This window comes from Bos indicus x Bos taurus, chromosome 26, assembly GCF_003369695.1.
Source record: "Bos indicus x Bos taurus breed Angus x Brahman F1 hybrid chromosome 26, Bos_hybrid_MaternalHap_v2.0, whole genome shotgun sequence".
Lineage (NCBI taxonomy): Eukaryota > Metazoa > Chordata > Mammalia > Artiodactyla > Bovidae > Bos > Bos indicus x Bos taurus.
The window spans coordinates 18990480-19005385 of record NC_040101.1 but is presented as its reverse complement, the minus strand read 5'-3'; the positions used below and the strand labels follow the sequence as shown (position 1 = coordinate 19005385).

At 42.7% G+C, this 14906-nt stretch overlaps 1 protein-coding gene across 4 annotated transcripts in view; it reads left to right on the top strand.

Annotated features, from left to right (window-relative positions):
* ACSL5 (acyl-CoA synthetase long chain family member 5) overlaps nt 1-14906 on the top strand; it is a 51502-nt gene that overhangs the window by 26091 nt on the left and 10505 nt on the right. For all 4 annotated transcript variants that reach the window (XM_027528751.1, XM_027528753.1, XM_027528752.1 and 1 more), the window contains 9 exons: nt 5365-5429; nt 5550-5651; nt 7907-8006; nt 8993-9171; nt 9988-10020; nt 10109-10160; nt 10956-11029; nt 11591-11668; nt 13948-14082. In XM_027528751.1, coding sequence (XP_027384552.1) covers nt 5365-5429; nt 5550-5651; nt 7907-8006; nt 8993-9171; nt 9988-10020; nt 10109-10160; nt 10956-11029; nt 11591-11668; nt 13948-14082 — 818 coding nt within the window. The remainder of the gene's footprint in view (nt 1-5364; nt 5430-5549; nt 5652-7906; nt 8007-8992; nt 9172-9987; nt 10021-10108; nt 10161-10955; nt 11030-11590; nt 11669-13947; nt 14083-14906) is intronic.

Sequence of the window (14906 nt, the reverse complement as noted above, 5' to 3'; positions counted from 1 at the left end):
TATGCCATATGGGATCTAGTTCCCTGACCAGGGATCAAACCCAGGCTCCCCTGCTTTGGAAGGTCAGTATCGTAGCCACTGGACCACCAGGGAAGTCCCACTCTCCCTGTAACTTTTTTCTTTAGGGTGATACTCTGTCCAGGTAGAGGTTTACCTATGTGACTTTTTGTCCTCCACTTCCCTTCTGCCTTTTAACTCCGGGAGTTGGTGATGGACAGGGAGGCCTGGCGTGCTGCAATTCATGGGGTTGCAAAGAGTCAGACACGACAGAGCGACCGAACTGAACTGAACTGACGACAATATTTAATAGCCAATTCCTGTTGAGGACAAACTATAGTACTGCATGGATAGCATCTACTTATTTTCTTACACCTCAGGGATTAGTTGTTATGCTGCTGCTGCTGCTGCTGCTACGTCGCTTCAGTCGTGTCCGACTCTGTGCGACCCCATAGACGGCAGCCCACCAGGCTCCCCCGTCCCTGGGATTCTCCCCAGGGAAGAGTACTGGAGTGGGGTGCCATTGTCTTCTCCGATTAGTTGTTATACACCCCCATTTAAATTTTTTATTTATTTATGACTGTGCTCGGTCTTCTCTGATGCTCACGGGCTTTCTCTAGTTGCCACGAGAGGGGGTTACTCTTTGTCGCGGTGTGCAGGCTTCTCGTTGCAGTGGCTCCTCTCTGTGCAGCAGGGACTTTACAGCATATGCAGCCTCAGTTGTTGTGGTGCCCCGGCTTAGCTGTCACAAGGCATGTGGTATCTTCCTGGACCGGGGATCAAACCTGTGTTCCCTGCATTGACAGGTGGATTCTTAACCACTGGGCCAACAGGGAAGTCCAACCTCATTTTTTAAAGTGAGGAATTAGAGACTCAGAGGTTCAGGAATATTTTGAAAGTGACAGAACTAGAAAATGTTGATGCTGGTACTGAAATCTAAGTCTCTGTCTAGATTACTTTATTTTATATCAACTCTTAAGTGCTTTGTAAAAGTTGTTGCTCCTCAAGACAATGAAAGTTTATTGTAAAGAAAACTTCTATCTGAAGGTTCCAGAGGGGACTGTACTTGGTATTTCTGGCTCCACATCAGTACTGATTTAGATTTCTATCCACATAACAAACAAAAACAAACCAACCGCTAGTTTCTTTACTTATTTGGCAACTTAAGATAGTATATAGCTAATACAATAGAACTTTCCTTTGGGACTTCAGACTTTTTGAAGTTTTCTTCACTGAGCATGGATTGTTATTGGAACTAGATACAAGTCATTCAGCACACAGCATGTGGCACATAGGATACCTTCATTTAGAATTGTTTTTCAATGTTAAATTAAAACTAAACAGATAAATTGGCTTCTCAAGTAAGTAGGCATGAAAAATCCAGCGTATTTCCATAGAAAAATGACACATTTGATTACAACTGGGATGGAATACATCAGCCCTAACCTCTATCTTTATAGGGTTCCCAGGTGGCTCTAGTGGTCAAGAACACACCTATCAATGCAAGAGACTTAAGAGACATGGGTTTGATCCCTGGGTTAGGAAGATCCCCTGGAGGAGGGCATGGCAACCCACTCCAATATTCTTGCCTGGACAATTTCCATGGACAGAGAAGCCTGGCAGGCTATGGTACACAGTGTTGTAAAGAATTGGAAACAACTAAAGTGACTTAACACAAACATACACAACCTCTATCTTTAATCCCTGCCCAGTAGATGGTCCATGTACGGATCACCTGCATGCATGAGTGCTAAGTTCCTTCTGGTGTGATTCTGTGCGACCCCATGGACTGCAGCCCGCTGGCTCCTCTCTCCAGGGATTCGCCAGGCAAGAATACTGCAGTGGGTCGCCATGCCCTCCTTTGGGGAGAATTACCTGCAGATAGTGTTTAAAATATAAAATATATTTTATATTTAATATGTTTATATTATATTTAATATATTTATATTATATATATATTTATTTAAAATAAAAAATAGTGTTAAAAATAAAAGATACTGTTTATGAGGACTTGCAGAGAAGGCAATGGCAACCCACTCCAGTACTCTTGCCTGGAAAATCCCATGGATGGAGGAGCCTGGTGGGCTGCAGTCCATGGGGTCGCTAAGAGTCGGGCACGACTGAGAGACTTCACTTTCACTTTTCACTCTCATGCATTGGAGAAGGAAATGGCAACCCACTCCAGTGTTCTTGCCTGGAGAATCCCAGGGATGGGGGAGCCTAGTGGGCTGCTGTCTTTGGGGTTGCACAGAGTCGGACACCACTGAAGTGACTTAGCAGTAGCAGCAGCAGTGTTTAAAATATAGATCCTCTGGCTGCACTGTGTTTTACTGAACTGGAATTCCAGATAGTTGCTGTTCAGTCGCTAAGTCCTGTTCAGCTTTTTGCAATGCCATGGGCTGCTTCTCTGTCCTTCACTATTTCCATGAGTGGGCTCAAATTCATGTCCACTGAGTTGGTGATGCCATCCAACCATCTCCTCCTCTGTCGTCCCCTTCTCCTCCAAATATGAATTTTAAACAGAGCTTTCCAAAGGCTTTGTGTGCCGAAATTTCAACCCTACCTAGCTTAGGGCCCCAATTTTGCTGTGAAGTTGCTAATAGGTAGATTCTTTATAGATGGCCATGTCTTAGAACAGAAAATCTAAATTGATTAATCAAAGGCTAGGCTATTGCCTAGTCAGGACTTTGGCTAATCAAAGTGAAGCTGATTCAGGCACAGAGTTTAATGAAACCCCAGTTGGTGCCCCCTTGGGCCAATTATTTGACTTATTCCTTGACCATGGGCCTCTGCTAGTATTTTTATCCATAGGGAAGTGATAAGGAGATGCAATAGAGTTTTTCTCACCTCTATCACCTCTGCCACTTAACGAGCGCGCTTGAAGTTGTTCAAGTTCATGATTCTTGGTTCCATGGGGATAATGATAGTTATTGGGAAGACCCAGTGAGTTAATGTGACAGCGCAGAGTAAGCCAGGGCCCATAAGAGGTATGTATCACTGGGGGTTAATGATAGTACAAACGGTGCATCGGCAGAGTGGCGCACACTGTAGGCTGGAGCAGGGGCTGGGAACCCCTAAAGCAGGGCTTGCCTGGCTTCAAGGAACATCTCAGTCTGAGACTTGACTTCTTGAGCATTCCATGCAGCTGTTTCAACAGAAAGAAAAAGCACTAATATTTCCTGTGAAGAGTCTCCATGTTCATTAAAAAATATATATATATATATTTTTAGTCAATGTGGCTATCTCTTTCCTGCTTTCTTTCCTTTCTCCTCTGTCACTTAGTCTGGAAGTTCACTTATTTGCCTCTGAATTCCTAATAACCTTCTTTCTGAATGCTTCCTTTTGGCTAGAACTGAAATCCCCTCAGCAATGTGGCTAGATCCTCTATGTAAAACTTCCTTCCTTTCTGCACTCCTATTTATAACTCAGTTTCATTCTGGCTTAGATATGGGTGTTTCTCAGCCAGTTAGGGCTTTTCCGTAGCCTCGTAAGTACCATAACTTCTGTGACTTCTGTGGCTGAAATGACTATTTCCTCTAGTAAGTGGATGACTTACTGTAATTTAAATAAGTCAGAATAGTTTCGATTTTCAGAAGTTTAATTCTTCTATTGTCAAATGTGAGACACAGCTGTAAAAATATTCAAGGCTAATGTACATGAGTGTGTACCCAAGTGCTCCTGCGTACGCTCATGTGTGTTCTTGTAGCTCTTATGAGTCTCAGTGTCTCAGAAGACACTCTCATATGAAGTACGTTACCAACCGATTCATGAGAATGAAGCTTGACAAATAAGGGAAAAGGTCCCATTTTAATAGCTGTGAAAGAAGTTTAGACTAAAGTAATAACTTTTAAAATCTGTTAAACCAGAAGACATATTAAAAAGTGACTATTTAGTGTCTATGACTTGATATGTGCTGGTGGGAGAAAAGGCAAATTGTCCCAACCGATTCACCAAGCAATGTGATGCTGGGTATCAAAAACCTGAGCTGTATAATGTGGAACTCTGCTCGATGTCATGTGGCAGCTGGATGCGAGGCGAGTTTGAGCGAGGATTGGATAGGTGTATATTTATATATATGGCTGAGTCCCTTCGCTGTTCACCTAAAGCATCACAACATTGTTAATCGGCTGTACCCCACTACAAAATAAAAAGTTAAAAAAAAAACCCTTGAGCTTTCTAACCAACTGTCCTCACCCCCAGCTCCTGCCACCCTTCCCAACCCAGTTATTTCATTTAAAATATCATGTATGAAACGAGATGCCAGTCCAGGTTCGATGCACGATATTGGATGCCTGGGGTTGGTGCACTGGGACGACCCAGAGGGATGGTGTGGGGAGGGAGGAGGGAGGAGGGTTCAGGATGGGGAGCACGTGTATATCTGTGGCAGATTCATTTTGATATTTGGCAAAACTAATACAATTATGTAAAGTTTAAAAATAAAATTTAAAAAATAAATAAATAACAATAAAATATTCTAAGGAAATGTTCTAACTTTGAAATGATCAATTTGAAAATATGTATCATAGCATTATTTGATGTGTCAATTTTGGAAACAATCTCCATGCCCAAAATGAGATCAATTCAGCTGTACACTAGAATCCTTCATTACTTGGCCGTAATAAGGCCATTAAAATCTCTATAGAGAAGAAATAATAATTGGAATATTTGTATAAAATGGGGAAAGAAAGCAGGATACCAAAATATATATGGGGAATGAATATAACCTTGAAACTATCAAAGGAAGTATCAAAGAAAATACGTAATATCAGTCTTGATAATGGTGTTTATGTGATGAGATTATTGATGACTTGTATTTTTATTTTTGTCTACATTTTTATGAGCATATTTTTTTTACTGTGCACATATGCTAAGTCGCTTCAATCATGTCTGACTCTTTGCGACCCTGTGGACTGTAGCCTGCCAGTCTTCTCTGTCCAAGGAATTCTCCAGGCAAGAATACTGGAGTGGGTTGCCAAGCCCCTTTTTTATTGTAGGGAAACTCAGTCCAAGATTACCCAATACGGCTATTTGTGTTCACTTGTAGGTTTTTGCTTGTTCACGTCATGTGGGCTAGTCCATATTCATGGCTTTCCCCAAATGCCTGTTACCATGGAGGTCACATATTCCAAGATGGAACCACCCCTGTTTTTCAGCATTTCCTAAATGTTGCAGATGCAGTTTTCAAGGCTCTCTCTGTCTTTGAGAACTGAGTACTTATCACTTTTGCATTTCCTTGGCACGTAAGAGAAGCTTGCGTCCTTACTGGATTTATCCTTTGTGTCTTGTCTCTTCCTAACCTCCGTTTACTTTCTCTGGTCCAAAGAATCTGCAACTGGAACTGATTTTCTCTTAATATTATGTTTTTAGACAATGGGCCTTGCCTGGGATATAGAAAACCAAACCAGCCCTACAGATGGCTGTCCTACAAACAGGTAAGTCAGGCCCATGATTTTGGATAAGTTCTTTTGCTTATGTGGTATCCTGAGCTAATTTGTTCTCTCTGGAGTCTTGATTGCTTTTTTTCCCTCTCTCTCTACCTCTCTCTTTTGTAGGTGTCTGATCGAGCAGAGTACCTGGGCTCCTGTCTCTTGCATAAAGGATATAAACCATCACGAGAAAGCTTTGTTGGTATCTTTGCTCAGAATAGGCCAGAGGTAACTGTGTTGAAATTAACTGAAAGAAATGAGTCGGGCCAAGTCTAAAGACTCCCCCAAATCCAGCACTCTGATGCTTGATGGAGATTTATGAAAGCTGTTTAGAGACCTCAGACTCTTTAAATATTGTTCCAGTTGAAAGAGTTATAGTGCAGGGCCTCTTTAATATTGGTTGAATGGTGCTATTTGCTGGGTGACTGGGCTTCTCCTATGTGTTTCCAGTTATGTGTCATTTTAAGCCAGTCTGTCATATGAGGAAAATAAGGAAACTGTGAGGGGACTGGCAAATAAGAGCTTGAGGGTGACGTGGAAAGGGATGAACTGCTGTTAGAATTGGAACTTGCACGTTGTCCCTGAACTAGTGACCAAGGCCTCCACTTCTCCTGAGACCAGCTGCAGCCATCTTTCCACAGTGAGTTGAAAGCAGATTTTAGACATTACAATGATTGGAATTAAGCTTATCTCCAAGTTCAGGTGAAGTCATTAGACCCAGTATCCTCAGAGAAAAACCTTTGTGTGTTTTGGAATAGTTGCATGACATATGCTTACCCAAGCCAGTTGTTTAACTGAAAATCCAAGGTGGGGGCAAGCCAGGCTGCACTTCTGGGTGCATCTATATACTTCATCTTCCCTTAACCCAGCCTCAGAGATATTCTTGACTCTAGTTCAGGAACTTAACACCAAACCTGGTATCTTAGTCTATTAGGGCTGCCATAAAAAAAATACCACACACTGGTGGCTTAAACAACAGAAATTAATTTTCTCAGTCCTAGAGTCTATTCAAGATCTCCAGTTCAAGATCAAGGTGTCAGCAGGTGTGTTTCTCCTGAGGCCTCTCTTCTTGGCTGTAGACAGCTGCCTTCTTGCTGTGTCCTCACTTGACTTTTTCTCTGCCATCCCCAGTGTGTCTTCCTCTTCTTATAAGGACAGTAGTTATATTGGATCAGGGTCCCATCCTTATGAGCTCTGTGTTGTGCTGTGCTTAGTCACTCAATCATGTTTGACTCTTTGTGACCCCATGGACTGTAGCCCGCCAGGCTCCTCTGTTCATGGAATTCTCCAGGCAAGAATACTGGAGTGGGTTGCCATGTCTTCCTCCAGGGGATCTTCCCAACCCAGGGATCAAACCCAGGTCTCCTGCATTGCAAGCGGATTCTTTACCAGCTAAGCCACCAGAGAAGCCTAAGAATACTGGAGTGGGTAGCCTATCCCTTCTCCAGGGAATCTTAACCAACCCAGGAATTGAATACAGGGCCTCCTGTATTGCAGGCAGATTCTTTTTTTTTTTCATTTAAATTTATTTATTTTAATTGGAGGCTAATTACTTTACAACATTGTATTGGTTTTGCTATACATCAACATGAATCCGCCACGGGTGTACACGTGTTCCCCATCCTGAACCCCCCTCCCACCTCCCTCCGCATACCATCCCTCTGGGTCATCCCAGTGCACCAGCCCCAAGCTTCCTGTACCCTGCAGGCAGATTCTTTACCGGCTGAGCTTTATGATCTCATTTCACCTTAATTCTTTTTAAAAGGTGCTATCAACAAAAACAATTGCCTTGGTGTTAGGGCTTTGACATGAATTTAAGGGGGAACATAATTCAGTTCATAATGACATTTAAGACCCACCATTATCAGGTTCTGACCCATCAGCCCAATTCACTTCCTGTTACTCTTTATGCTTTCTGATGTATATGTAGTGATGTCATGCAATCCTGCTTTGTTCATTCACTTCCTTCATCCTTCTCTGTCTCCATCTCCATAACCAAATCCTACCTGTCCTTCAGAGCCCTGCCCAATTTCCGTCACTTTTCCCAAAGTAGTTCCAGATAGCTTTACTCCATCCCTGAGAGTGACTCTGTTTCCTTAAGACTCCCCTAATGCTTTCTGTACCTTTTATGGATAGAACTTATTACACTCTACCTTTGTTTTAATAGTTGTCTTGGTACCCACATTATCTCCTTTATTTAATTATATTTTATAGCATCAGCAATGGCAGTCCCTAAAGCATCACACAAAAAAAGAGATTTGAGGGGACTTCCCTGATGGTCCTGTGGTTAAAACTCTGTGCTTCAAATGCTGGGAGTCTGGGTTCCATCCCTGGTCAAGAAACTAGATTTCACATGGCACAACTGAAGATTCTTTCTTTTAACACAGAGCCACCAAATAAGCATTTGTTGACTAAATGACTGAATTAACACACTTCGTCGTCAAAGCATATGCTAGTCCTTATTTGAACATCTCTCCATACAGTGGGTCATCTCTGAGTTCGCTTGTTACACGTACTCCATGGTAGCTGTGCCCTTGTATGATACCTTGGGAGCAGAAGCTGTCATATACATCATCAACAAGGGTAAAATTTTGCTATTACATTTTAACTTGATTCTTTCTTGATGCTGAGTATTTCCTCAGTATTGGTTTTTGTTAACAGACTTATAATGCTGTGATCAGAAAAATGCTCAAGTCTCTCTTGTCCTGTAGCACCTAGGATATAATTTAGAGGGAAGTTAGAAAAAGCCCATGAATCGGGGATATACTCAGAAGTTTCAATGAAATGCTTCAAGGTGGCGTCATATGACAATATAGTTCTGGCAGTGAGCTATTTTCACTGGCCACCCTGGATGAAAGGCCATCGAGTGAGTGAATAAATCACTTAATTGACTGTATCACTATGGAACTACTGTTTAATTTCCTACTCTTGTAAATCGAAATGAGTATAGTTTTCACCAGCATGTACCAATGTCCATGTCCATGGAGAGTCTGTAGACAAAATGACTATTGTTAGAGAAACAAATTCAAGTTCAATGGGCAAATAAGAGATATACTAGATGTTACCTTCCATCACAGAACTGGTAGATTAAGTGAGTAGATCCATTGGAACTATAGACTTAATCAGAAAGTTTCCATTTGTGCAAACAAGTATCAAAGCAATTGCTACCATTAAAAACTATAAAATGCTTGTCTGCTAAAATCCTACTTGCCCTCTCCTTCCCCTTGTAATCCCTCCTCCCCATGCCCCTAAACAAAGCAAATGGACAGGACCACATATGTGACCAAGTGTGTTGTCTGTATTCTTAACCTGAAGGAATTTTGTGGCTCCTCTAGAAACTATAAATGGTTGGCAGTGTGCAAGGAAACTAAGTGCTTCTGTTTCAATTAAGTTTATTTTATTATCAATGGAATGTTTCCGATTTTATACATTATAAATCTGATTTACAAACATAATCTCCTTTAGGGATCCAGTAGTTTTGACATTTTCAAAAATCTTTTCCTCTTTGTGAGAAAATCAGATGCACACCAACACAAGAGGCTGACCTCCGGCTCTCTTTCTGCTTTCAGCTGATATCGCCATGGTAATCTGTGATACACCCCAAAAGGCATTAGTCCTGATCAGTAATGTGGAAAAGGGCCTCACCCCAGGCCTGAAATTGGTCATCCTCATGGATCCCTTTGAGGATGACCTGAAGAAGAGAGGGGAGAAATGTGGAGTTGAAATCTTATCCCTGTTTGATGCTGAGGTAGGGGACTGAAGCTCAACTGCCAGCCAGAAGGGTGGTCTCACACTGTGGGCAACTTGCAGGACTTCCATACAAGAAAGCAAGTTGATGTCCTCCAGAGGTGGCAGGGGAGGAGTCAATTACACTCATGCTATTAAGCTATGGGAATCATTTCCCCAAGACAACTCAGAAAGCCTGCCAGTGGGGGATTAAGCTATGGGAATCATTTCCCCAAGACAACTCAGAAAGCCTGCCAGTGGGGGAGGAAGGTCTGTGGCCAGCAGACAGACTTCCAAGTAGAGAATTTATAAATACAGAAGTAGTTAGAGGGGGGTGATCCTGGAACCAGGCTTCCTGGGTTCACCTTCTAGCTCCACATCCATTAGTTATGTGACCTGGGGCCAGTTGCACCACATCTTCTTTTCCCCCTCTGTAACATGAAGATGAAACCATCCCTACTTCACAAAGGAGATTTAAAGAGTTAATGAGAGAACATAAAGTGCTCAGGGCAGTAATATAATGTGCAGTAAGCCTTGAAATGTCAATTATTCATTTTATTTAAAATGATTTAGCAATGGTCCTGGAAGACTGAACCTTGAGAGTCTGATGGGAAGTTTGGACATTTGGGATCTGCCCTCATAAGTTGGTATTATAGAGAACTTATACTCTACCCCGAGGCTTCCATTGTGCCTGAATGTTGGCTTTTGGGCCTGACCTGGGTTGGAATTTGGGTTGTATTCCTGCAGAGGTGTTCACATGCAAAAGGAAAAAAGGACTGTATTTGTCCTAAGACTGTCTATCTCAACTAATGTCTTTCTTGCTTTTCTGTTCATGCAGAATTTAGGCAAAGAGAACTTCAGAAAACCCGTGGTAAGTTTTCTTCTGCCTGATCTTGAGTCTTGCCTTCTTCAGCTCTCAAAGCTCACAGTAGACTAAGCCCTTATGCTTCCCTCTCCAGCCTCCTGCACCAGAAGATCTCAGCATCATTTGCTTTACCAGTGGGACCACAGGTCAGTGCCCAGGAAGTTGCCCCACATGCCCCTAGTTGGCCAAAAACGTGGCTTGAGTCACTGACCACTGGTGGGCTGGTAAATATACTTTACAAGCAGCCCTTTACAAGGGACTTATAATCTAAGACTTCTGAATATGGTTGCCCACTTAGAAAAACCCAAGCATAAGCAAACACATTTCAATGAACAACCAGGAGCAGTTTACATGTATGGAATGGAAGGGCCTTTAAGATGGCTTTATAAAGTCAACTTCCTCCCCCAGCCTACCACTCTCTCAACATCACTTGAATGGCTTCACTCAATCAAGATAGCCCAGTGGTAGATTTAAACAGATCATTCCGTGTTCTCTTTCTCCCCCTCTATGTAGCTACCTAGCTATTAGAACTCTTAGTAACTTTTAATTTGAACCATAATAATCTAGAAGTCATAGCCATTCCACTGTACCCCGTTTATAAAGTGATGGCTAGGTAATATTGTTAGATCTGAAGTCTTCAACATGAAAACAGCACAAGGCAGGGTGGGGGCCACTTGGATTCTTTTTTGTTGCTATCTGAGACTGCGGCTGTGCCCTGTGTGGTAGCAGTCAGAGTAGCATAATAATGCAGTCAGAGTAGCGTTTCTGGGGGTATCAGTCATTCATAAGCAGAGTCATTTACACCATTCATAAAAAGACCCGGGGACAGAAGAAGTTCTCGGCTCCATGGAACGGAACCAAATGAATGTAGCTTCTCATTTCAATGCCAGAGACAACCTGTTAGTCACTTACTGCATCTTCCCACCTCTTGTTTCCTACAGGTGATCCCAAAGGAGCCATGTTAACCCATGCAAATATTGTTTCCAATGCTTCTGGTTTTCTCAAATGTATGGAGGTCAGTGGTCAATTGAAAACAAGGCCCTCATTAAAATGTAAATCTGTCGTAAGATTTTAATCTTAAAGTGAGAGGAGGCAGAGAGGGAAAAAACTGATTGAAGGCCTGAGTGTGGATGAATACCGGTACATCTTTGTCTGGAGTTTTGCCCTTTTATTTATTTATTAATATATATATATATATATATTTTTTTTAATCTGGACCATTTTTAAAGTTTTTATCGAATGTGTTATAGTATTGGTTCTGTTTTATGTTTTGATTTTTGGGGGGCTACAAGGTACATGGGATCTCAGCTCCCTGACCAGGGGTAGAACTCACACCCTCTGCATTGGAAGGTGAAGTCTTAACCACTGGACCTCTGGGGAAGTCCCATAGAGTTTTGCTCTGTTAGGGTCACTGCAGATCTCCACACTCAATGCAGTTAGAGCAGCCCTTAGATTTACACAGGGCACATCTGCACAGCTGTATGCAGCAGTCCTAGAAAGAAGTGTTTAAATCCTCTTTGGAAGAGGAAATTGACATTAACCCATTGTTGTCTCTTTTCCATTTCCTGATCTCTAGGGTGTTTTTGAGCCCAATCCTGAGGACGTGTGTATATCCTACCTCCCCTTGGCTCATATGTTTGAAAGGATTGTACAGGTAAGATCCTATATTCCTAGCAGGTGTGTGAAAAGAGGGTCCTGACTTGCTAGTCCCACATTTATTCCAAGGGCAACTCTGCAACATTTGCAATCTACTATTTAACGTGAGGGCACGGGCAGCAGGGAGTTGTCACAGCTGAGTCCTAATCTTGGCGTCACCCCTAACCTGTTGCAGAGTCTTCCTGTGTGGAGTCTGTCTGTATCCCATGGGGTGAATGCTTGCTCCTGCTTTCACACAGGGTGCCGGCAAATCCTTGGAGCTCATAGCCGGGAGCTTACATCTATCCTGCGCGGGGAGATGAGGCATTGTTTTTTCTTGTCTTTGGGCTAGAGGTTTTGAAAAGATCTAGGCTTAACGAAAAGGAAGTTCCCCACAGAGGGGCAAAGAAGGAAACTTTGATCCAGATAAGGTGTCCAGAGTGTGTCAGGGGGAGCTGCTGACATGGCACCTGCACTGGAGAAGAGCTGGCCTTCTGTGAGTGGTCATCTAGCTTTTCAGGCTATTCTGAGGCTGGCTTGAGAACCAAAAGCAAAAACACAGGTGTCATTAGGGATGGAAAGTCCCCTCTCTGATCCCTGCTTAAATACCTCTTCAACCAGCTTATCTGTTGGTACATGAAATGCTAAAATGGAAGATTCGGTTCCTTGGGTTAAAGTGCTGATATCTGATTAATATAATATTAATTCTAATCAGCGTGTTTTTCACATTTTCAGTCAGTTCAGTTGCTCAGTTGTGTCCGACTCTTTGTGACCTCATGGACTGCAGCACTCCAGGCTTCCCTGTCCATCACCAACTCCTGGAGCTTGCTCAAACTCATGTCCATCGAGTCCATCCATGTCCATCAAACTCATGATACCATCCAACCATCTCATCCTCTGTCGTCCCCTTCTCCTCCTGTCTTCAATCTTTCCCAGCATCAGGGTCTTTTCCAATGAGTCAGTTCTTCGCATCAGGTGGCCAAAGTATTGGAGCTTCAGTTTCAGCATCAGTCCTTCCAATGAATATTCAGGACTGATTTCCCTTAGGATTGACTTGTTGGATCTCCTTGCAGTCCAAGGGACTCTCAAGAGGCTTCTCCAACACCACGGTTCAAAAGCATCAATTCTTTGGTGCTCAGTTTTCTTTATAGTCCAACTGTCACATCCAAACATGACTACTGGAAAAACCATAGCTTTGACTAGACAGACCTTTGTTGGCAAAGTAATGTCTCTGCTTTTAAATTTGCTGTCTAGGTTGGTCATAGCTTTTCTTCCAAGGAGCAAGCATCTTTTAATTTCATGGTTGCAATCACCATCTGCAGTGATTTTGGAGCCCAAAAAAATAAAGTCTCTCTCACTGTTTCCATTGTTTCCCCATCTATTTGTCATGAAGTGATGGGACCGGATGCCATGATCTTAGTTTTCTGAATGATGAGTTTTAAGCCAACTTTTTCACTCTCTTCTTTTGCTTTCATCAAGAGGCTCTTTAGTTCTTCACTTTCAGCTGTAAGGGTGGTGTCATCTGTGTATCTGAGGTTATTGATATTTCTCCTGGCAATCTTGATTCCAGCTTGTGTTCCATCCAGCTGGCATTTCATATGATGCACTCTGCATATAAGTTATATAAGCAGGGTGACAATATACAGCCTTGATGTATATTCCGTGAATATACGTGAAAACTTCGGGAGTTTTCACATTTTATCACTTCTGAAATTGAGATGGTCTTAACCACTGTAGGCGTGTTCTAGTTTGAGTGCTTTTTTCTTAGTGCTATGTAATGAACGGGCTCTTAGAAACGATGCCTTAGACACTCACCCAGAGCCATGGGTGGAATAGGGGTGGGCCTGCAGCCTCACAATCTGACTTACCTGTCCTGCCACCTCAGCAGAGGTGAGTGTCATCCTGTCTAGGGAGTAGGGTCTCAGAGTTCTGGGTACATGAAGTGTCAGGGGTGAGGGGGTCCAGAGAAAAGTGTGCATTTTTGTTGCTGTTCAGTCACTAAGTAGTATCTGACTCTTTGAGACCCCATGGACTGCCACCTGCCAGCCTTCCCTGTCCTTCACTGTCTCCCAGAGTTTGCTCAAAATCAAGTCCATTGAGTCGGTGATGCTATCTAGCCATCTCATCCTATGCCACCCCCTTCTCCTTTTGCCTTCAGTCTTCCAGCATCAGGGTGTTTTCCAATGAGTCAACTCTTCACATCAAAGTGCCCATTGGATGTCCTTAATTTTGTCCCAAACAGACCCGACTCAAAGAGGTTCTTTGGCTCTGAGCCCCACGCTCTGGTTTTGCTTTTAGGTCATCGTGTTCTCTTATGGAGCCAAAGTCGGATTCTTCCAAGGAGACATTCGGCTGCTGCCTGACGACATGAGGACCCTGAAGCCCACATTGTTCCCCACAGTGCCTCGACTCCTTAACAAGGTCTATGATAAGGTACTTACCTTGCTTCTGCTGGGCTGGCCCTGAGCTGTGCAGGGCTTTAGGCCTGACTACAGCTCCTAGAGACTCTGTGTTGCTAGGAACTGTGCTCCAGCTCCACCCTCACCCCCACCCCACCAGCATCCACTTACAGCCACACTTACAAATGCAGCCATGAAAAATCGTACAAATGAAACCCCCTTTCCTCTGGATGAGATTACTTGGATGTGATATGGAGAAACAGATTAATTCAGAGACTTGAGGAACCTCTCAAAATTCAGCTGACTTGGAAATTGTTACTCTGGTTCCATAACACCTGCTGGTTAGGGTGCTTCTTGCTGAGGTGCTAAGCCCATGGTAAATTTTCATATACATTCCATCATTTCATTCCTACAAAAACCCAGGAAATCACACCAACGTTTATTATCCCTAATTTACAGATGATGAGACTGAACCTTGGAGGTTAAATAGCTTGTCCAGAGTCAGGTCTAATAAGGAGATGAGCCAAAATTTCATGGCCTCATGACAGATTTAGCTGTTATTGATCTCTGCTCTGTTTTTCATTAAGGTTAGGAAAATGGTGATTTTTCTAATCCAAGCATTTCTCTTGCCTTCATTAGCTGAGAGTCTTCCAGGAAGGCACAAATATTTGATTTTTTCCCCCTTTATTTATCAGTCTTGAAAATAATGCACTGGTGTCCCAGTGACCTTCAAAACTGGTCAGTGAAAAATTTTCTTTGTAATATTATGATACTATATAACATACATACATATGATCCTAAATCAAAAGCCCTAACAGGTACAGAATCAGCTGTTTCATCAGTACTCCCGGGTAACTT